This window comes from Conger conger, chromosome 11 (genome assembly GCF_963514075.1).
Source record: "Conger conger chromosome 11, fConCon1.1, whole genome shotgun sequence".
NCBI classification, from domain to species: domain Eukaryota; kingdom Metazoa; phylum Chordata; class Actinopteri; order Anguilliformes; family Congridae; genus Conger; species Conger conger.
The window spans coordinates 12,597,170-12,620,357 of record NC_083770.1 but is presented as its reverse complement, the minus strand read 5'-3'; the positions used below and the strand labels follow the sequence as shown (position 1 = coordinate 12,620,357).

The window sequence follows — 23,188 nt, the reverse complement described above, 5'->3', positions numbered from 1 at the left end:
AACAGATAACAGAAAAACACAGAACCTGACAAACACAATGATAAAAATATAGTAAACACAGAAAAAACTAAATCATTTTTTAGCCTAGTACATGATTACTACCCCCTCCAGTAGTAATTTATGATCAGAGGATTAAACAAGTATCTTTTTATATGTACTTGGATGTTTAGGTGGACTCCAAGCTACCTTGGACTGCACATATTGACTACTTATGTAACAGAGTGCAACAACACATTAACTTTCTTCATAAACTGAGCTCCTTTGGAGCAATGAAGCAGATTTTATTATTATTCTACGCATTCATCGTTCAGAGCATATTTCTTTATGGTGTTACGGCTTACAGTAGTATCTCAGTACAACTTAACTCAAAGCTTCTTAGATTTCTTAATTTGTGCTCAAAGATAGTTGAGGTTCCAGTGATACAAAAGCAGAACAATCATTACTGCGATCAATATTGAAATCGTCACTGACAGTTCCCGCATGCTGTACTCTCAGTACCAGCTATTGCCATTAGGGAGGAGGTACAGAGTCCCAAACTATAGATGGAAAAGGTATAAATGCTCTTTTAACCAAATGTCCGTTCAAATGCTAAATAATTGGTCTAGTAAGGGATGATCATTGTGAATTCCTGCTTTAGGAGGTACATATGTTTTGTTGTTCATATGTTTTAATGTTGTTTTGTTTTTTAATATATGTATTCACCCTGTGAGCCACAGTCGTTTAAGGGATAGGAAAATAAGTAGCACCAAGGAAGTGACTTAATACTTGTAGTTCCATATGCTTGCTGTAGGTATTTTTATTTTTTAATAAATTCTTTTGTTTCTGATTTGTTCCATTTTCTCCAAATTTGGTAGCCAATTGTGCCCTATCTATTCCAATTGTCCTTGTGTTAACCAGGGATACACTGCCTACACCCTGTCAATCAGCGTCCCGGGTGGATCTGGCGATCCTAAGAACGACACGCATTCTTCAAGCCGCATCGTCCCGCTCGCGACCGTGATGCTGAGGCACCCGGGTGCTGTTGTATGCGCCGATCTCACTAACCCCCCCGCTGAGCTCTCGGAGTGGCGAGGCCATTACGCCGCTCCATGTGAGCCAGCCAAACCCCGGTCCTCGGTGTGCACCTGCAACAAACTGATGCCTACATCAAGGTCCGTTACGTTAGCCGCGCCTCGCCGCTGAAGATATTCTTCAAAAACTGATTCCCATGTCATCCGGATTGTTTTTTTTTTTTTAAACATATTTTAATATTTAGTTTTATAGATAATATGTTACGGAATTAGAATTTATTAAATATAATGTTCAAAATGAACATCTGCCAATGGGGCAAAAAAAACTGGTGGTTCTGCACAGTGACCACAGAGCATCTAAGACACCATTTTACCTGAAAATGTGGGATTTGGCAGTATATTTGAAACTTTTATTTTAGCACCACACCTATTTGCAGGACGACTTGTGTAATCACAATGTGCCGGTGTCTCTTGAATCACCACGAGGATGTAGATATGCAGGAACACAGACTAGATGTTTTTCCAGTTTGGGTGTCATACAGATTCGTTTGAAATGTCATATGTTAAAGGAGTTGACAAACGCCTTTAACAAACACATACACAATACAAACAACACAAACAAATACATTTAAAAAAGTCCACTAGACTTTTTCGTGTGTTTGTTTGATGACCAACTGATCCTGCCTGTGCCCTTTAATGCACAGTGGTTACTGGGAGAAACCACCTCAGAACTGACATTTGACCCTGTGACCCCAATTTTATCTTCAGTTGATGATCTATGGCTCATTTAAGTTTTGCCAACATTTCAGTGTCTGTGTTTGAAATCGCACACTAGCATACTACTCGTACTAAATTTCAGGTTGATTTTCATTGAAATATTTGTAGTATGCTTAGTATGCGGTTTCGAACACAGCCTCAGTCTCAAAGGGTTATTCATATGCATTTCCTGTTAATATTCATTGTAGTAATATGTTTGTCTTTTGTGATTCTGTGGAACTGTCGGCACGACAAATGACTCAAGACAAATCAGACAATTAATTATAATCTTATCATATTACACTTAGGCGGCACGGATGGTGCAGTGGGTAGCACTGCTGCCTCACAGCAAGGAGGTCCTGGGTTCGAATCCCCGTCAGCCGGGGCCTCTCTGTGCGGAGTTTGCATGTTCTCCCCGTGTCTGCGTGGGTTTCCTTCGGGTACTCCGGTTTCCTCCCACAGTCCAAAGACATGCACGTTAGGCTGATTGGAGAGTCTGAATTGCCCGTAGGTATGAGTGTGTGAGTGAATGGTGTGTGTGCCCTGCGATGGACTGGCGACCTGTCCAGGGTGTATTCCTGCCTTTTGCCCAATGTATGCTGGGATAGGCTCCAGCCCCCCTGCGACCCTGATCAGGATAAGCGGGTTCAGATAATGGATGGATGGATGGATATTACACTTACTGTGCTCTAAATTACATAAAACAGTAAGTTTGTTCACACTTTTTTTTCTTAAACTTATTAACACAATGCAGGGTTTGACTCATTATCATTTGCATTATCTACAAATGATTAGTTCTAGTGGCCATGTGCCCACACTTTCACAAATGAGGAGCCTATTGATTCACCACAGTCTTTCATTTGATCGGTTAAATAACTTTTTTTGTGTAACATGGATGTGGTTTAAGAGGGCAAATAACCCCTATAGATATGCAAAGCACCTGTGTGTGTGTGTGTGTGTGTTTGTGTCATGTGGTTATATTAGCCTTGCAGCCATGGTATTTTTATTTATTAATTGATATCGTGTTGTTTTAACATTATTTTATAATCATGTGAGAAAATGTAAATGGAAAGCGTGAAAGAAACAACAGACAAATGTCACTGCAAACCAGAGGTGACACACCGGAATTTAATAACGCCATCAGCTGGAGAGAAGGTTTAACGCTTTCCCTTCATACCAGTGGGCCAGGGTTTGCCATTTTCTGAGAATCTCGCAAGCTCTAGTGGTTACTCGAGGTATTGCAGCTTTGAAAGCCTCTGGCGCCAAAAAGCACATTTCCCCATTGAAGTCCATTCAAAACTACGAATTTACCCTGGCCAAGATATCTTATTTTGGACCATACTTTAACTCGATTTTTTTTTCAGACTGAACGAATTACTCTCCAGTGACCGATTTATTTTCTGAGGTAGGCAGAAGAGGATAAAGGATTAATTTGATTCCAATTTGCTCCGCATGGTTTTATATCACAGTGCACGCACCTGCTCACGAGCATAACCGCGCATGAACGAGTATGAGGCCGTGATTGACTCATCGACTGATACGCTGAAAAGGGTTGAGAAAGTTCCCTGCACAGATCGCTTCTCCGCCCAAGAGACCGATGATTAGCCAACAAGAATCTACATTCAGTGTCATTGTCGTTTTGATGATGTTGTTGTTTTGATATTATCACTGTCAATATAACTAATAATAATTATACCTGCAAAATCGTTCTTGTGTCCATTGTTCGTGGTGATGAATCGATGAATAAATTAAAAATAAATACAGCTGGCATATGTTGCTCTTAAAGGAGTACTGTCACACTTTTTTGACTTGAGTTTATTTGGATTAAATTCTTAAATTATGGGTCTAGGCATTTTTAAAATCACTGTCAGTGTAGCCGTTTCCTAGATATTGGATGTGTTTGGCTTGAATCTCCAGCCTGTGTAGGTGGAGTTTGAGCACCCGTTACGTTCTGGGAAACACAAGCCAAGAGTGACATCACTGGACACGTGACTAGGAAACAGCTACACTAATGGTGATTTTTAAAATGCCTACAGACATAATTTAAGCATTTAATCCAAATAAACTCAAATCAAAAAAGCATGACAGTGCTCCTTTAAGATGCTATTATGCTGATATGATGCACCATATTATTATTTTGACCTCATTGTTATTTTGATATTGATACTAATAGCCAACTGTTATTAAAAATGTTCTTAGTTGTAATATTTCTGTCTTTGCATGATGATGGTGCTGTTGATGACGAAGACTAATCACATATGAAAAATATATAGGCCAACATAAATAACTAATGAGAATAGCTTAATATATTTAATTTGCTCTTTATGTTTGAGACAATATACTATGGTGCTAATTAAGGTGGTGGTGATGATGAAGATGATGAACCCGTCAATTACAAAGATGAAAACTTTATTAATATAAAATAATATCCTACATTAGACTAATGAACAGAGTTTATGTATTATTTGCGTTTTATCCATGGATTATTTGTTGACTACCTTCGTAGCTCAATGTGCTCACTGAGCGCGAAAATTAGCGAGGTTATTTTAATGCATTTCCTTTTCACTTGCAGACTGTTCGTGTCATAGGCTATTAGTTTAAAGGACAGGCAAATTAAAGTTAAGTTTGATTATAATGAAGCTACCTAGCCTCCAATGTTTCTGTTCACTTTTCATGGCTACGTTTTTTTCTGCTACTTGTTGATAGAGTATTAGCAATTTATCCAATCTTTGTGTTTGTTCCAGTGACCTTAGGTATGGACCTTTGGTTAGGATAAAAGCATAGGGCAACTGAATGTAATTTATTCCCAGTGGGCCAGTTATGAACCAGGCATGAAACATCAGCTTGTTGAAAATTACAAGAAATCATAGAGTTTTTATTATCACAAATCAGTCCACATCTGTCGTACAACCATAGCTTTTCAACGATACATTGCCACAGTGGCTACCCACTAGCTACGTTCGTTTATTTTTTACATTACATTACATTATTGGCATTTGGCAGACGCTCTTATCCAGAGCGATGTACAACAAAGTGCATACCCATAACCAGGGCTAAGTGCGCTGAAAGACCCTAGAGGGAAGTACAATTTCAATTGCTACCCGTACAACAAAGATAAGGACCAGGGCCAATTTTTTTATTTTTAAAAAAAAATTTTTAAATCAACAAATAAACAAACAACAATGCAAAAGTGACCAAATTTAACTATCCAAATACTGCTTACCTAGCCAACTAAAAACACCGAAACACTACGTAAATCACAAAGACAACAATTAAGGTTCACAGGGAGGTAGGGAGGGATGGGGAGAGGTGCTGCTTGAAGAGGTGCGTCTTCAGTTTGTGCTTGAAGGTGGGGAGAGATTCTACAGTTCTGACCTCAACAGGGAGTTCGTTCCACCACCGAACCAGAACAGACAGTAGTCGTGAGCGTGAGGTGAAGGTTCGGAAAGGGGGAGGTACCAAGCGGCCTGTGGAGGCTGAACGAAGAGGTCTGGCAGGGGTGTAGGGTCTGATGATTTTTTGTAGGTAAGCTGGGAAAGACCCCTTAACTGCTTGGAAGGCTAGCACCAATGTTTTGAATTTGATGCGAGCCATGACAGGCAGCCAGTGGAGGGAAGTAAGCAGGGGGGTGACGTGTGAGTATTTGGGAAGGTTGAAGACCAGACGGGCTGCTGCATTCTGGATAAGTTGGAGGGGTCTGATGGCGGACGCTGGGAGGCCGGCCAAGAGGGAATTGCAGTAGTCCAGGTGGGACAGAACCATCGCTTGGACCAGGAGCTAGGTCGAGTGGGGGGTGAGAAAGGGGCGGATTCTCCATATGTTGTATAGGAAGAACCTGCATGACCGGGTCACCACCGCAATGTTCTCGGAAAGGGACAGTCTGCTGTCCATCACTACGCCAAGGTTCCTTGCACTGGGTGATGGCGTTAGTGTGGTATCCCAAGAGGGAAATGGAGAGATCCAGGTGGGGAGAGGTATTAGCAGGGATGAATATCATTTCAGTCTTGCCTGGGTTGAGCTTTAGATAGTGGTTATCCATCCAGCTCTGGATGTCACTCAGGCAAGCAGAGAAACATCAGAGTCTGTAAGGGGGGAGAAAGTGGAAAAGGAAGGGATGGGCCTAGAGGGGGGGAAGGGCACAGTAAGGGGGGCGGCGGTTGTAAAGGATCTGCGGATGACTGTGACCTTTTCATCGAAAAAGTCAACAAAGTCATCAGCAGCGAAGGAGGACTGAGATGGAGGAGGCGGTGCGTTGAGGAGAGAGGAGAAAATGGAGAACAGTTTCCGGGGGGTTAGAAGCGGAGTTCTGAATTTGTGTCTCATAGTATTTTGCTTTGGCGGCAGTGACAGCAGAAGAGAATGCTACCAGGAGAGACTGGTAAATTGTGAGGTCTGAAGGGTCTCTGGATTTTCCCCATTTCCTCTCCGCTGCGCGGAGGCTGGTCCTGGAGGTACGGAGGGTGTCAGATATCCAAGGACTGGGAGGGGATGTGCGAGGTGGCTTTGCTCTCAGAGCGTACAGTGCTCGCTCAGAGCACTCCAGGGCACAGCACTATTTCCGAATGGCAATGCTCTGATCGCTCTGAACTTCTGAAAGAACCGAGAGCGTTCTGGTTCTCAAAGGGCCTATTGATCGCAGCCATCACATAATAGCACACAGAGTACAACACTCCTTGATTGTAGGACTCCAGTCATACGTTGTGGCTAGCCAGTTAAAATGACTTATGTTGAGTCGAGTGCCATAGAATGTTTGCTCAGAAACGTTAGTTCACTTAGCCAGCTACAAATGTTCCGCCATCTAGCTAACTGGCAGCTAATTACAGCTCAATAGCTAGCATGTCAAACATAACAGCTCTGTGAAGCTGGCAATTGTTGCTGCCAATAATTGGAGACTTCCGGTTCGCATTTATCAAAGTAAACGTTTGGTGAATAAAATGATTTATGAACTGTCATTTTGTTGTTTTTCTTTTTTTAATTAATACATTTGGATATATTTGTGATGTAATTGCAGAGAATATAAGATTGTACACTCATTTCTATAACACCTGTTTGCCAGCACTTGTTGCTGCATTTCACGTGTGGCCAAAACATGCATTGTTATACACTTGTTAGTTGACAACCAGCTGAATTGCATTGCTAATTACTCAAAAACTATAAATTGTTACCAAATACATTTAATCCATAGACCCATATCTTGCAATGTACAGGCTTTTCTCTGAAATCATGTTCCCAGCAATTGTTGCTGTGTTTATACACTTCAGTTCACAACTTGCTGATTTGCATAGTTAATTACTCAAAAGCTATCAATTGTTACCAAATGAAACAAGCTATAAATTTACTCTATAGACCTATATCTTTAATGATGTACAGCATTTTCTGTGAAATCATGTTCCCAGCAATTGTTGCTGTACGTACAGGGTGATATGGGCATGCATTGCTATAGACAGTCCATTTTTATTCCCGTTCTATTTAAATAACAGAATGTTCTATTTTAAGTGAATTTTAAAGAATTTCTGTTCTATTTAAAAACAAGAATGTTCTATTTTCAAGAATATTCGTTCAAGTGCTTCTTAAAAATAGAACATTCTTGGCGCAGGTGCTGCTGCCACCTTCTCAAGTGTTATATATCCGACAAGCTGAAAGTCTTTTGAGCATTTCCATACTATGTTGACATTTTACAATGACTAGTTTTTGAGAACAAGAGCTTTGATTGACACCAGCCATGGCCTAGCTAGCTAGCTAACGTTACTTGACACTAGTGCTGAGGAAATCTATCCATATCTATCTGTCTATACAAAGTGTATACAAGACACCGAGCTAGCTACCTATCAATCAATCCGGTGAGAAGTCATTTAACTTAATTTCAGTGTAACGCCGGACTTTGCAACAGGGCGATACAGGCACGTGCAAAAAGCTCCCTTTTTTTGGCTGGTGTTTTGAGTTGGTTGGCAATTGACAGTCTATACTGCAATTCATGCCCATACCACACTGTAAATACAGCAACAATTGCTGGGAACATGATTTTAGATAATGATTTTAGTAATCAGGTATGCAAAGGAGCCACAGAAAAGATGATACACATGATAAAAATATGGGTCTATAGAGTAAATGTATACATCCTTTCATTTGTTAACAATCTATAGTTTTGGAGGTATCAGCTATGCAAATGAGCTGCTCGCAAATTGACAGTCTATAGCAATGCATACCACACTGTATAATATTATAGATATTATACATAGATTTAATGTATGCCCCTTTATTGGTAAAAACAAACAAACAAATAAAACAGTAATCAGGTATGCAAATTAGCTGTTATTGAACTGACAGTGCAAAGCAATTTATGCTTGGCCTACATCATAGTAACTAGTCAAACAGTAAGCTAGTTGCTTGCTGACTTTTATAAGTTGTACAAGAAATTCATTTAAACAATGGTAATTATGTGACAAAGCGCAGAAAACGGGGTAACTATGTTTTTATTTTGACAAAAAATTCACAAAAACTTTAAACCGGAAGTTCCCTACAGGAAGTCTAATTGTTGCTAGCTTCACGGAGATAAACATAATAGTTATTGAGTGCTAAGCACAATTTCGTTAAATCCGTTTTGTTAGCCGGTTATAACATTTCATGTAACAAATGTAACAGTTAAATGTCGGCGAATGGTTCCATAAAAGTGCCCACAGAAACCTAGAAGCCACATCAAAAATGCCCTTGTCACAGTTAGTCGCCGGTTTTCTGGAATAACATCCGGTTCCTGTTTCAATTATCACTGCATGTCCCCTGGGAATTTACTGGTATATACCGTGATCCTTCACGTTTAGGTACCCAGTGCGCATACTCCTCTGGTGCCAAAAGCCCCATAGTCCAATATGGCCACCTCCGTGAATTGGCTTCTCGCGCCATTGAGCAGCTCCGATAGGACCCGGAAAGGAGAGGTTGTCTCCAGTTATATATATATCTCAATGCTTCAAACTCCCCGGTGAGCCTTGCAGCATCCACGCAATCAATGCGTCATTTTCCTCTTCGCACTCAACACGCGGATCATCTGATTGGTCTAAACTCCCCTAGTGACCAATATGGACCAATAACAGATTAACTTGGGTGCAAACGATGAGTAAAGCATCGCGCCCGAGCATTCGCGTTATCACATGAGCAAACACATTTTACCATGTGATTGCATTTTCAGTCATGGCCGACGACTGCAGGAGGCAGGGCTTTGAGCTGGAAAGAAGGATCTTTGAGTTGGACAACAAGTGCGCCAGTCTCCGGATAGAAAAGCAAGGTAAAATGTACCGTTCGTTACAATTATTTCATTTTACTGCCAATAAGTTTACGGTTTCATGTAGGTAACCAGCTAGCTGCGGTGTAGCATCCTAGCTCGCAGAAAATACATAGCAGTAGGCTGGCTTGCGGCATTGGTATTTTCATAGCCGTGCAGATAGCTGCAGCCGTTTCATCGTTAGATTCAGACTTTTAGATTTCCTGGAAAAAAATTAATCGAGGTATAGATGGCAAGCTATGTGAAAATAAGCAACCAGTAAACAATAAAACACAGTGACAATAGCTTGTGCTGATTTTTCATGCGAATGAGGTTAGCTAGCTAGCGCATTATAGCTGGCAGCTAACCTAGGTAGCTAGGCAGCGTCAAATAGCTGGATAAGGTCGGTGGTACGAAATCGACCGTCTGTCATTTGTAAATAAACAACATTTAAACGTTGGTGGTCGGTTGTGTTTGGTTTTGGAAGAAGTCTTGCAAGTTGGCTAGGTCACGAGCCATCGCATTTGTTAGCTAATGTTTAGCCTCGTTAGCATGTTAGCCTAGCTTATCCGTAAGAAAGCTTAGCTATCTACTCGTGGCAACAATGCTGCAGCAGCTCCTAATTTCAATTAGCTCCGTTAGTAAAAGTGTCAAACGATAGCTAACCTAACTGTATTGTTTTGGCGAACTGTAATGGTGGCCTATCTCCAATGGCAGTTCTTGGCGTTGTCATTCCGTGTGTTTACAACTAATTTAGCTTTAGCCACGTTAGCTAGCTCGTAGCCTGCTATTGACAGCCTGTCGGTGGTTGGCTTGCTAGCTAACGTCAATTTAAGCATGACGTTTACCTCCTAAACAAACGTAAATTAGTCATGTTGGTATTGATAATATTTCCGTTAACGTTACCATGCTTGCGACGTCTAATGCGTTTTCCAATACATGCTACGGCTAAATGACCAACACGGTTGTCCTGCGTTTGATCTGCCACGCAGATTTTGTTACCCGCTTGCTTTCACTTTCTCAAACCCCCCCTGCATCCAACCCTCACTTTCAGCTCATGTAAATATGTCAGATAGTTTGATTTGTTTGCCATGTTCCTTATCCTCAACGGTGCCATCTATACACCACACTGTTACTTACTGTTAGCTACACTATTACCATTTCCCAGTGTCATTCATACTGTAGCTACGTATCTGAATGAGTCTAATTTGTGTTTACTGCGTACAGTATTCTGCAGGAAATCGCTGGCGTTCACAAATTAGCTGACGGTGACAGTTTCCATTAAAATGAGACAGTGGAGTTGCGTTTGACATTATTGTGTACTTAGTCTTTTGGGTAAAGCAATTGGGCGTAATTATGCTTAATTATGCATTCTTGTCTTGGACCTTGATAAGGAATTAATATTAACCTTATTTTTCCCTAGATGATGACTATTTACAGAATGCCTCCGCCATACTAGACAAGTTGAAAAGCTATTACAGACAAGGTGGAGACAGTAACAGCCTACCAAGACTGCTCCAGGATTACACGCAGGTATTGCAAAACTCTTTCAACCATTACGTGTTGGGACTCTCAACAGTCCACTCAACAAGGCTGCCATTGTTGAACATTAATTTTGTCTCCAAACTTGTGCAATTTCTGAGCAAATTGCTTGACATGATGTGGCCAAGTCCCCTGATTGGTTAAAGAGAACTGGGACTTCTATGTCCCGATTTCCTCTATGAAACTGGGCTATTTTTAAAAGACCCATGGCTCACCTGGGGAATTGCGTGCAAGTATCAACACAATATGTAATTGTATATTGTTTTTCTTCAAAATGAATTTAGTCTAGTTGTTCTCTTGCCATGTCTATGCCCAGGATCCAAATTGGGTAAACCTTTTTTGATCTTTAAAACACAAAATATTTATTTTTAACTTGTTTTCGCTCCCTCAACCTACCAACACCCATTAAATCAAATAATTGTTTTCAGGGAAGACAAAACTCAATCAAACCCTACATCTAACTGTAGAAGGTTCAGTTTTACATGGAATTGGCTACAACTAGGTCATTATACAGTAAGTACAGATGGGTGTATCAATATTCATTCAATGTTAAATTGTGCTGAAACCTGTTAACAAATGAAGAAAGCCATTTTAGGCATCACTGAAGTCCACTGATGTCTGATGTGGGAACTGTACACAGGTGTCATGGTTTCCAGCTGCAAGTTGTGATTAGGACCCAACCTATCTCAAAGGGCCTCTGTTCTCCATTAATGAGTGCAAAACCACACGGCCTTCTTCCCTGCGTTAAGAACTTAATTACCTTGACGATGCCCTCTCCGTCATCAACAGGGCCTCTGTGCCCTTTAAGTTTAATTCAGTTGCGCAATGAGATCAAATGACATTTTTAATTTAAAAAGGTTATGGGAAGACAAACTCTTAAAGAGCATTATCAATAAATGGCTGTTTTGAGGCTTGAGCATTCCTTCAGTTTGGGCGTAAACGTACATAGAGATTGACTGTTGAGGGGTACACAGTTCTGGGGTGCCACTGCCCAGCACCAAACCATGAATACAGATGGGAGGACAGGTGCTTGAAAAACACTAAAGCCTTTATGCTTTGTCACAGCCGTTTTCCGGTCTGAAAGTGTTGCAGGACGTTTTGCATTCAAATGTCTGCAGTGACGGTTCTGCCATCTCTATGGTAACAATATGCCACCCGGCTGATGGTTACAATTTTGAAAACAGTGGTGCCAACCATAGAAAATACATCATTTTGTCATGCGACGAAACGCTTATTTCAACGGTTGTGCGACAAAGTATAAATCAGGCTTAAGCCGTTAACAGTAGAAAAAGCTTCACACAATAGGCTGATTCACTTCTAAAGTTGCATTTAGAGCACGCTAGAGAGTTGGAGGGACGTTTTGCTTGCGGTGGGGTTTTTTTATTTTGCTACAGCACCATTTCAGCATCGGAAACCTTTCCCTGCTATTCATCAGTTCCGCACCAGTATCTCAACCAGTGTGCATGGCCTTTGACCTCTGACCTTTAGACTACACGCTCATCAGGCACAGTCCTGCTCTGTGCGGTCTCCTTTTAAAATGTGCATGTTAGGCATTTAGCGCACACTAAAGAGCTATTCCCACAGCTTACCGTCTTAATAGAGTGTAATGCCATTTCCCAACCTGGGAATCAAGCCAGCAGCGTCTGATCTATATAGTTCTATTGTGAATTGTGAAATTAACTCCACAAAGCATTGTGGCCGAGTTTGTTTCCTTGTTCAGGACGGTTTCAAGCTGGCGTAAATAAGGAAGTGAGTGCCTAATGTGTTTGCGTTTGTGGGTTTTTACGCATCCGTTCCAGGTGGTTCTGGACATCACGTTTTATGAGGAGAATAAGCTGGTTGATCAGGAGTTTCCAGAAGACTGCTCCCCGTATAAAATCCAGCAGCTCCTGCAGGACCTGACCGAGCCTGAGGTTCTGGCTGGAAGACTGGCACCTGCCCAAGAGGTAGAGTGTGTTTGTGTGTGTTTGTGTGTGCTAAATTTAGCATTTGCCTCTGTGTATCTAGGCAAGTATGTGTCTGGGTCAGGGTGTGTGTGTGTGTGTGTGTGTGTGTGTGTGTGTGTGTGTGTGTGTGTGTGTGTGTGTGTGTGTGAGTGTGTGTGTGTGAGTGTGTGTGTGAGTGTGTGAGTGTGTGAGTGTGTGAGTGTGTGTGTGAGTGTGTGTGTGAGTGTGTGTGTGAGTGTGTGAGTGTGTGAGTGTGTGAGTGTGTGAGTGTGTGAGTGTGTGAGTGTGAGTGTGTGAGTGTGGTGACACAGACTGGAGTTCTTGGTACATGCATGATGTGGTCTGACAATATATCACGTGATGTGAACACGTACAGAAGCCATACCATGCATACAGTGACTTGATTAATGAGTTGGAGATCAGAATCTCCCAGTTGAAATGTCCAACTTCCAACCTACAAGAGTTCCAGGTGCACAACACCAAACGTAAACAAAAAACATGGCTGACTGAAAAACTGGTGGTGGTTATGTGTCAAGTGTATAACCCATGAACTGTCCGCATTCTGCACTGACCCAACAACAGAAATATACTACTCATTAAATGTGCTCCTATCTAGCTACAAGTCAGTATATGGTATATTTCTGAATGTTTTCACATGTTTTTGGTATTTTAAAAATTTTCCCAAATAACTTTTATGCAGAGAAGATAACTTTCAGAGAGGCCCTGTCCAGCTAACTAATAACATTTGCAACATATTTTGACATCAATTTACATGCAGAATAGGTTGTACTATGATAGTAAGTTTTATTTTATTGTCTTGCAGGATAACATGCTTTATATTGCCTTTTAATGAATGGTTTAGTATTTACGAACAGCACCTCCATGGTTGCTGCCATTGTTGTGTGATGTCAGACAACTGCTTCTCGTGAAGTCGGGGTAGATGGATTTGCCCCCGAATTCACAAGTAGGAATTCGATTTTTGTGATTTTTCCAACCGGCGTGTGATGTCATGTCATGTCCTGTGCTGATGTCATGTCCTGAGCTGATGTCATGTCCTGTGAGTGAGTCCCGGCTCTTGACACCGCACTCTCTCACTTTGCCAGGTGCAGTCGGTTCTGGGGCTGGAGTTGCTGGAGTGTTTGTATTGGCGGAGGGGGGCGCTGTTGTACATGTACTGTCACACCCTGCACCGGCGGAAGCAGTGGATCAAAAAGAACAAAGCCACCTTCCTCAAGGTCATTAGCACAACCCCGACAACCCCATCTCCACCTCGCCCACGCCAGGGCTGGACGCAGCAGCACTCCTGGTCCACAGCGGATTCGGCCGCTCCAGGTTTTACCGCATGCAGACGGCTGGTGTATTCCACTCGCGTCACCGCTCTGCTTCTTGTAAAACCTGGACCGGCTCGACCTGCGGTGCATTGGGAGTACAGGCTGCCTGTCCGGTTACCCCTCAGAGGCCTCACTTCTGCCTCTCCCAGTCCTCAAATCTCCACAGCCAATCAGCTCACGCCAGAGACAAAATGTATTTAACCTAATGTACTGTACATCAAATCTGGCCCTCAAATCCAAATCCAGCCCTGGCTTTCTTTTCTCCCAGGTAATTAACTGAACAATTAGCGCTACTGATTGGCCAGACTGTTTTCACACCTCCCAGGTACAGAGAGGGGTAGAGAAATACCCTACAGATTCGCTGACGTATAGCTCTCATCAGTTATATTCATGCTTGCCTCATGCCCGCAAGTACATATGGATGCTAAATAAGTAAAACACAAGCTGTAATGTCAATCGTATAATAATAATAATAATAATAGTAATAATAGTAATAATGCCTTGCAGTGTCTCCATGAGGGTGTGCGCTACCTGATGAGGATGCTGCAGGTCAGGAACTCTGTGAAGCTGAACGACGGCGTGGTCTTCCACGACTCCGCCACCGCCAACTTCCTCGCAGAAGGTAAGAGCTCTGCTCGTTCCGCGCTCCCAGTTCATCGCTACGCGTGTCCTCATCTCTGTCTGCAACGCCGGCGCCCCCAGAACACCGGCTCTTACTGTCACCGTGGTCAGGGCGACATGGGCTCAGGTGGTAAGAGCAGTCGTCTGGCAGTCGGAGGGGTTGCCGGTTCGATCCCGCCCTGGGTGTGTCGAAGTCTCCCTTAGCACGACACCTAACCCCTAAATGCTCCTGACAAGCTGGTCGGTGCCTTGGGTGGCAGCCAATCGCCATTGGTGTGTGAGTGTGTGTATGAACAGGTGAATGAGAAGCATAAATTGTACAGCGCTTTGGATAAAGGCGCTATATAAATGCCAACCATTTACTAATTCCAAACTGCTAAGAGCTAAGGCAGGCCACCCAACAGTTCCGCTTGATGTGTTTTAAGCGGGCATCTATTCAGATACCTTCACTACTTGCTGAATACCATGTACGTCTCTTCTAAACAAACTTGAGGATGTAAACCTGGTGACCACCTGGATATACCGTTCTAATGAATGAATGTTTTCAGGCACCCACCTGCTGACCATGATTTCTTTTTAAAAGGCACATTTTCAGACACTAAACCACTGTTCACAATGCATGCTCGTATTCTTCTAAACGGGAATATCGTCAGACAGCAGACTTCTGACAACAATATCTGCCTTTGACGTTTTAAACAGGCATATTCTCAGACACCCACTTGCTGACCATGGTTTCATTAAAAAGGCAAATTTTCAGACACTGAAACCACTGTCCACAATACATGCTCCGAATTCTTCTAAACGGGAATATCGTCAGACACCTGACCACGATGTCTGCCTTTGACGTTTTAAACAGGCATATTCTCGGACACCCACCTGCTGACCATGATGTACATCGGGGAGATGTGCTTCTGGGCGGTGAAGTACGAGGACTGCGGCGTGGAGATGGCGGAGCGCAAGGAGGAGCGCCTGCAGTTCCGCGACATCGGCACGCAGATCCTGCACAAGTACGTGCTGGTGTGCGAAGGCCCTCTGCAGGGCCAGGGCTGGAACACGGAGAACGCCAAGGAGATCCTCAACATCCTGCAGTGAGCCGCTGGACGCCCCCAGAACAGAGCCTGTAAAATAATAATAAAACTAAACTAAAATGGGACGAGAAAAAAAAATTACAATTTCCAAAACTACCAATCCCCCTGCCCCCCCCCCCCCCTTTTCCCTCCCCACCCTCCCCTGAAAAAAAAAATGCTTATCTTCCAGACTGTTGGCTGGCCATGTGTTTTGCTCTGAGAATGTGGTTAAACAAAAATGAATAACAATAATAATTAATAATTTACAAAATGAAGAAAAAGGTTAAAAGTTCTTAATTCAGCCAGGAATGAAACATCACACAGCAGCTGCTTGTATTTATTATTTTAATTTTTTTCTTTTTTTTAATTAATTGCATTTATATATATTAAAGGGAGGGAGGGTGGAGAGAGGGAGGGTGAAAGGGAGGGAGGGAGAGGAACACAAATCTATGTTGAAGACTTAAGTATTCATGACTATTTTAAAGTATGTACAGTTTCGTTTCTGCTGTGTAAAAGGCTTTTTCCCCATTTATTAAAAAAAAAAGAAAAAAAAGGTTCTGTTTTTTCATGCTTTGACCAGAGGTAATGCCCCATGGTGGGAACTTTGATATTTTGATAGTATACATCTAAACAGAAAATCTCAGTGTTGGTATTCTTTCAAAATGTATTTCATTTTTTATGTCTTCATTGAAAATAAATATATGTTGGTTTAAAAAAAAAAAAAAAAAGTTTTGGGGACTTTCTTGAGCAGAGCACATACCTTATGCGAAACCGTTTATTTTGCATTGCACTTGGAAACGTTACATAATCTAGAATTGATTCAGAAGATCGTACTCAATTGAACAAGAGTTTTGATTCTTATGATTCACCAGCTAAACTGTGAAAATATGTTCCACCCGTTAAAGGGGTAACATGGTGTTTTGTCACACTTTCTAGGTTTATATATTCTATATGCTTTTAAATTTATCGTCCTATTTTCAACCGGTGGAGAATGTTCTCCTTATCCCTCGCCTATGACTCGTGACCCATAATTTGCGACACTGGCCTCCAGGCAAGACCATGCAAATATTTAACTAACGTTAGGTTCACTTAATTTAGAGTGCCTTCCAAGGACTATTAGACTATTTTTGGCTAGTTTGCTTTCATGAGGACGTTGTAGTTGTGCTTTAATCTTAACTTGGCTAGCTAGCTTGCAAAACATATAATTGGATAAGTCGGCGTCCTTACCTTAGCTATCGATAGTTAAATACCTAAATTGTAGTATGGTTACAAACAACAATGTGTGGAAAGTGGGAGCACGGTCTGTCAATCATAGCTAATTGACAGTTCTCATTACCACGCCCAGACAGTTAGGGTGAACTTTTTAGTGGGAAATTTAGGCTTAGAAAAATAAGCTTTAAAATACATTTAAATGACAGAATAATAAAAGAAAATGCACATTTGTTTTGTTGTTGCCTAAATATAACAGTCAAGTGTCACATTCAATCACACTTACCTGTTGTACTCCTTTAAAAGATTATGTATTCTCACAATACGGCTTGACATTGACAGCAACGTACTGACAAGAAACTGCAATGGCCATAATGCAACGGTTTACTAGACGTCAGTGGCATCTAGTCTGCCTCGTGGAACTTGTTATGCCAGCTGTTAAGACGTCATAACTTTAGTTTGTTTCCCACTTCCTCCTTCGTAAATCTGTAAACATTTAAATTGCAACGGAGAAACATGCGCCTCAATATGAGATCAGTACCTAAATACACGTCACTTATTTAAAAACGTTTTGCGAACAGCATTAGATGACTGGTTAGCTCGCTGGCGATAGCCGGAGATGTCAACGACGCAGTGGGGAAGCGAGTCTGCGTTCGGAAGAAGCTTGAGACAGTTCAGGGACAGATACTTTCTGCTTTCCCGAAACGCTGCGAGTAAAGACACCGAGGCACAAGACGAGGATGCTGCTCCTGGAGTGTTGGAGAGTTTGCCGGTGAGGAAACAAGTTAGCCACTGCCACTAACTTACTAGCTGGACAGCCAGATGACTATCAATATATTCCCAGTGACCGTGGCTGGTTATCGTAAAGCGTGTATTTACCATTCAGTGCTTGTTAGCTAGCGCCGCCGAGCCTTGCTGTTACATTAAAGTTGCCCGGCAACGTCAAATAGTCGCAGCTAATCTCAGAGCAGTCATAATTTGTTTCGGAACTTTTTGATTTCTTGGAGTATATATATATAAAGATAAAGATAATAAGGCAGGTTTGATGAGACTATATGGCATGTCTGTCTATGACTGATTTGAAATAAAAATAGTCCGTCTGCGTATGACTATTACCTATAGTTTATCATTACTAATTTAGCGTGAAACTGGCTTCCTCCGTTTCTGCAGGCAGACATTCAGTTTCACCTCATGACGTTCTTGTCCCCCCGAGACTTGTGTCGGCTCGGGGGCACCTGTCGGTACTGGAGGTCAGTGGTTCGAGATCCTTTGCTATGGAGATATTTCTTCGCCCGGGACATGCCGCTCTGGTCTTCCATCGACCACACATCCATGCCGCGCGTGGAGGCGCTTGACGTGCCGCTGCACGAAGATCCCGGCCAGGACTTTATGGCAGAGTGAGTCGATCTCTGTGTCTAACCTGTGAATTCGTTGTTATATTGATTGACCGTTTTGAGAGTGTGGTTACAGTACTATGAAAATCTGGTTTTGGTTAATGGCACTGGGGCCATTTTTGCCTATAAGGCATAAAGTCATGAGCTACTCTGCAGAAATGTAATTGTAGTGAAAATCTTTGCTAACACTTTCTTTGAAAGGTCCTACATAACAGCTATATAACTCATTCATAAGCACGACATAGCACATTCATAAGCACTTATGTCAATAATCACAAATAGCCATATGGTGTATTGCGGTATATCAACATTGATGCAGCAAGTACCTGAGACATACCAAGTGAAATTACACATGGACCTTGTGCATAGCACAGGATCTTGCTTATGTAGTGTCTATGAATGTGCTATGAAGTGCTTATGAACAGGTCATATAGCTTTTTTTGAAGAACGCTCATAGAAAGTGTTAACAAATGTTGTCACTGTGGACCAGTGTAGAAGTAACGTTTAGAAAATGAAGCGAGAACAGCAGGTTTGGAGAAACCGCGCTGGTCTGATGGCGGCTGCGGCCGGTACGGCCTCTGGCAGGTACCTGAAGAGCAGTCCGGCGTGCAGGCGGGCGTGCAGGCCCCAGAGGGCAGGCCACGGGGCGGTAGCCTCCTTCCTGCAGTCCCTGTACCTGTCCGCGGAGCCGCGGCTCCTCATGTTCGGCCCAGGCCTGGAGCAGCTGGAGGTCTCGCTGATGAACGTGCTGATGCGCTCCCCGGACGTGCTGCCGGTCGCCGGGATACCGCGGCGACAGATCAACGGTACGCAGTCACACCGCCCGCCCGCTCCGGAAGAGGGCTGCCGGTTGCCAGAATGTGGAATTAATAATAATAATAATCCATCCAGCCATTATCCTAACCCGCTTATCCTGAACAGGGTCGCAGGGAGCCTATCCCAGCATGCATTGGGCGAAAGGCAGGAATACACCCTGGATAGGTCGCCAGTCCATCGCAGGGCACACACACCATTCACTCACACACTCATACCTATGGGCAATTTAGACTCTCCAATCAGCCTAACCTGCATGTCTTTGGACTGTGGGAGGAAACCGGAGTACCCGGAGGAAACCCACTCAAACACGGGGAGAACATGCAAACTCCACACAGAGAGGCCCCGGCTGACGGGGATTCGAACCCAGGACCTCCTTGCTGTGTGGCGGCAGTGCTACCCACTGCACCATCCGTGCCAATAATAATAATAATAATAATAATAATAAAAATAATAATAATAATTTGTTATTTAGCTAACACTTATCTAAAGCCACTTACAGTTGATTAGACTAAGCAGAGGAACAAATCCCCCTGGAGTAATGTGGGCTTAAGGGCTTTGCTAAAGGCCCTAACAGCTGTGCGGATATTATCATGGCTTCACTGGGGCTTGAACCACCAAACGTCCGGGTCCTAGTAATGTACCTTCACCACTAGGCTACCGGCTGACCCTGAACCCTGCATTTGGAAGCATAATTCTGGCGACTCTACTACTGTAGTTTTTCCATTCATAGTTTATTTCTGTATTCATTATTCATTCATTTCTGTATTCATGAAACACCTTTTAAGCCATAAATATTTTCTACCTATGTTTTGTCTTCTCTGCCAGTGTGAAATGCTCAATCAAAATCTAAATGGTTTTAAAGTGTTTTTCTGTTGTTTTTTGTAGTATTGTTTCTGTAATTTCCTATTTTCTGTAGACCCTCAGCTTTACAGGATGGTATTATTCAATATTATCTACCCCTTCATTTCACCTTTGCTGTTGATTGAGTCATTGCCCTACTAATGAATGCTGTCTGTGTTCATTACTGCATATAACTTCCCACCTTTTCTCCCTGTGTTAGGTGTTGGGTCTGGAGTTAGCTTCCTGTTCCGTGATCAGCATAAGTTCAACATTATGGTCCTGTACTCAAACAACAGGTGAGAAGAGTGAGACAGCAGAGGCAAGTTCCTGTTTAAAGTCACAAGGTCCCCCCCCCCCCCCCCCTTGTTACTCAGGAAACACTGATTTTAAGAGCCAAAGGCTGCATCCGAAATCGCATACGAGTTAGTATTTAGTATGCCAAAATAGCATTTGTACGTCAGAAAGCATAACTGCATAAAAGTGTGTGATAAAGCTACCTGGATATCACACTGCATTCAGTGAAATATCAGTGTGCGGGCACTGCCGACACAGTTATCCCATAATGCATTAGGTCACGACCCAAGCAACCAGGAGGGCAGGCAGTGTTCAAACCAAAGCAGTGAAAGAGTTGAACAATTTACATGCAATTATTACCTTTGACTATGCTTAGCGGAACGTAGTTGTTATTGTGGCTGTATTTCCGTTTTTAAATATTCTTTTCAGTTTTGTTTACACAGTCACATCAACTAGCTGCCATCATTAACATGCACTGTGCTTGAAGGGGCGGTGTTCTGTGACGATGTAGCACATCCGGAAATCCATCTTACTTTTTACTCATATACTAAAGCTGCCTTATGTACGCTGAATGATAGTATACATGCACTTAGTGAGCACTTTTCTAGGTATTTATTATTTATCTTACTTTTTTGACTTTTTCTGCTTAATTGCGTTACTGTCACCTTCCTGTCATCTTCAACCAATCCGGCCCTTTTCCTGATCTTTATCATTAACCACACATTTCTTCCTGCAGAACTGCTGCTCACTGGATGTTTTTTTGTTTTTACCGCCACTCTCTGCAAACTCTAGAGACTGTTGTGCATGAAATCTCAGAGACCTTTAAGGTGTTAATTTCACCCTAAATGAATTTAGCGCACTGAGTGAAGGAGACTAACCCCCCCGTGTTTGTTTCTGGCAGTAGGGAGAGGGAGAGGGCGCGTCTGGAACAGCAGCACGGGCACAGCAGGCTATTCGTCCGAGAGGAAGGTGGACAGACAGACAGCCCCGCCTACAGCATCGCCCCCTTTGTACAGGAAGTGTGTCGTGCGGTCGACGGATTCATCTATGTGGCAAACGCGGAAACCGGGAGGGGTAAGGGGTCCCGACCCTGGGACAGGGCGAACACCCATCCAAAATCGCTTCATACCAATTTATTATACATTAAATCCCCTACAATTGCAGGTTTACATGCACATTATTTTAGAATGTAAGGGAAGAGCCCTTTTGGTCTGTATTTGAGTGTAGCGTGAAAGTGAGATGCTAGCAGGGTTGCGCTTGGCTAATGCGTTTTCCTCAGACCCATCTGAATGGTATCATTGTGCCCTACATAACTGCCTTAGCCTTTGGGCTCTTCCCAGTAAATCACTTTATCATACTGAAGCATTCCCCCGAATTGACAGCGGGTATTTTAGTGTCAAGACAGTCCTGCAACCAAGACTATTTTCTTCTTTCAGCAAGATGATTTTGTATCAAGAGAGACGGGTCGCTGAGTTTGATGCAGTGGAGTCCAAAAAAAGGATGTGCTAATGGGTTTTTCCAGTATTTTGAACTGACCGGCTCATCGGTCGCTCAATGTAATCAATGTAGCGGATCAGGTTGAGATCAGAGGAGTGAAGGGGCGCCCTCTGGTGGCTGTTGACGATAACGAAGCCTGCGTTTGGTCTGTTGTAAAGGCGGCGGACTCGAGGTGGAGCGGGCCCAGTTCCGGGCCATGCTGGACCCACTGTGGGGCCCGTTCTCCCGGCCGGTTCTGGTGCTGTCCTGTGTGTCCAGGGAGGGTCCAGACAGCACTGGAGGCAGGACCCCCTGCGTTCTCCTGGCCCATCAGCTGGACCTGCAGCAGCTGAACAACCCCTGGATGGTGAGCAGTGGGGAGGGGGGGTCCCTAATCTGGAGTCTTCTGGGACTTCATTTATTTCAGGGGTCTCAAACATTGGTCCAGGAGCCACTCAGTCTTCAGGTTTTTCCATTGTTAATTGACTCTTAATGAATAAATCACAGAAGTTGGTTATGCACCTATTAATTCACCTCACATGGTTTCTTGGGGTTAGGGTTAGGTGTAAATAAAAGCCAGTAGACCCTGTGGCTCTCCAGGACCGGGGCTGGGGCCCCCGCTAGACCCTGTGGCTCTCCGGGACCAGGGCTTGGGGACTCCAGTAGACCACGTGGGTCTCCAGGACCAGGGTTACAGACTCCAGTAGACATGGTGGCTCTCCTGGACCAGGGTTGGGACCCTCAGTAGACCCTGTGGCTCTCCAGGACCAGGGCTTGGGGACTCCAGTAGACCACGTGGGTCTCCAGGACCAGGGTTACAGACTCCAGTAGACCCTGTGGCTCTCCAGGACCAGGCTCAGGGAGCCCTGGTTTAATTGATCTCTGGCTGTGGTTGCAGGTCCAGGACGCGGTGTGCGAGTCCCTCGCCGGGGTGATGGATGGCATCGGGTGGCTGCTGGGGGCATGCGGGCTGCGGCTGTAACCACGGCGACCATGACCCCCCCAACGCAGGGGAAAAACTTTCACCCGTTCAGAGGACATTCCTGAATGTTATATAACACTCTGCCTGATGTTAATATCCTTTATCCGGAGACATGAAGCTAAAAATATTTTGGAAAAAGGAAGGAAAACTGTGGCAGTATAAAGGGGTGTGTCACTCATTCAGATTTTTTTGTTGCTTAAGAATTTTTGTTTTTGCTTTGTTTTGGGGGTATTTTTTTCTTCTTTTGGGGGGGAGGGGGGGGGGGGTTACTTTCGTTCCTATTTGAATAGACAACATTTTTTATGAGAATTTCCCATTGATATGCATAATATACATTTGCATTTGTGTAAATATTAGTAAGTGTTATGAACATATAAATTGTATGTTTAAGGAAGCTAATTGCCATTCAGGACGATTAAACTCATAGAATTTTGTTCAAGAATGGGGCGAGTTCAGTGGCCGTACGGTCTCCCAGTTTATCGCAACAGGGACGTTGTTCGATAAAGTCCAAAGATGAAAGTCGCTGCGCACGTTACATCACTATGGACTTCATCTCCCATGATTCACATTGCACAACTTGCCATCTGTTTCCATTTTACGGTTTACATTTGTGTGTAGTGCCTCATGTTGACCACAGTGTGGCACTCTT

At 43.2% G+C, this 23,188-nt stretch overlaps 2 protein-coding genes across 2 annotated transcripts; both read left to right on the top strand.

Annotated features, from left to right (window-relative positions):
- The first annotated feature begins 8,659 nt into the window (after nucleotides 1–8,659).
- rimoc1 (rab7a interacting mon1-ccz1 complex subunit 1) lies at nucleotides 8,660–16,256 on the top strand. Its single transcript, XM_061261524.1, has 6 exons — nucleotides 8,660–9,045; nucleotides 10,445–10,554; nucleotides 12,363–12,509; nucleotides 13,613–13,744; nucleotides 14,348–14,462; nucleotides 15,318–16,256. The coding sequence occupies exons 1-6, from the start codon at nucleotides 8,952–8,954 to the stop codon at nucleotides 15,551–15,553; spliced, it is 834 nt and encodes a 277-aa protein (XP_061117508.1). The 5' UTR covers nucleotides 8,660–8,951; the 3' UTR covers nucleotides 15,554–16,256.
- Nucleotides 16,257–17,155: 899 nt separating this feature from the next.
- On the top strand, nucleotides 17,156–22,780 carry fbxo4 (F-box protein 4). The gene is made up of 7 exons (XM_061261523.1): nucleotides 17,156–17,509; nucleotides 17,908–18,134; nucleotides 18,717–18,937; nucleotides 20,008–20,083; nucleotides 20,983–21,155; nucleotides 21,737–21,924; nucleotides 22,456–22,780. The coding sequence occupies exons 1-7, from the start codon at nucleotides 17,357–17,359 to the stop codon at nucleotides 22,537–22,539; spliced, it is 1,122 nt and encodes a 373-aa protein (XP_061117507.1). The 5' UTR covers nucleotides 17,156–17,356; the 3' UTR covers nucleotides 22,540–22,780.
- The last annotated feature ends 408 nt before the right edge of the window (nucleotides 22,781–23,188 follow it).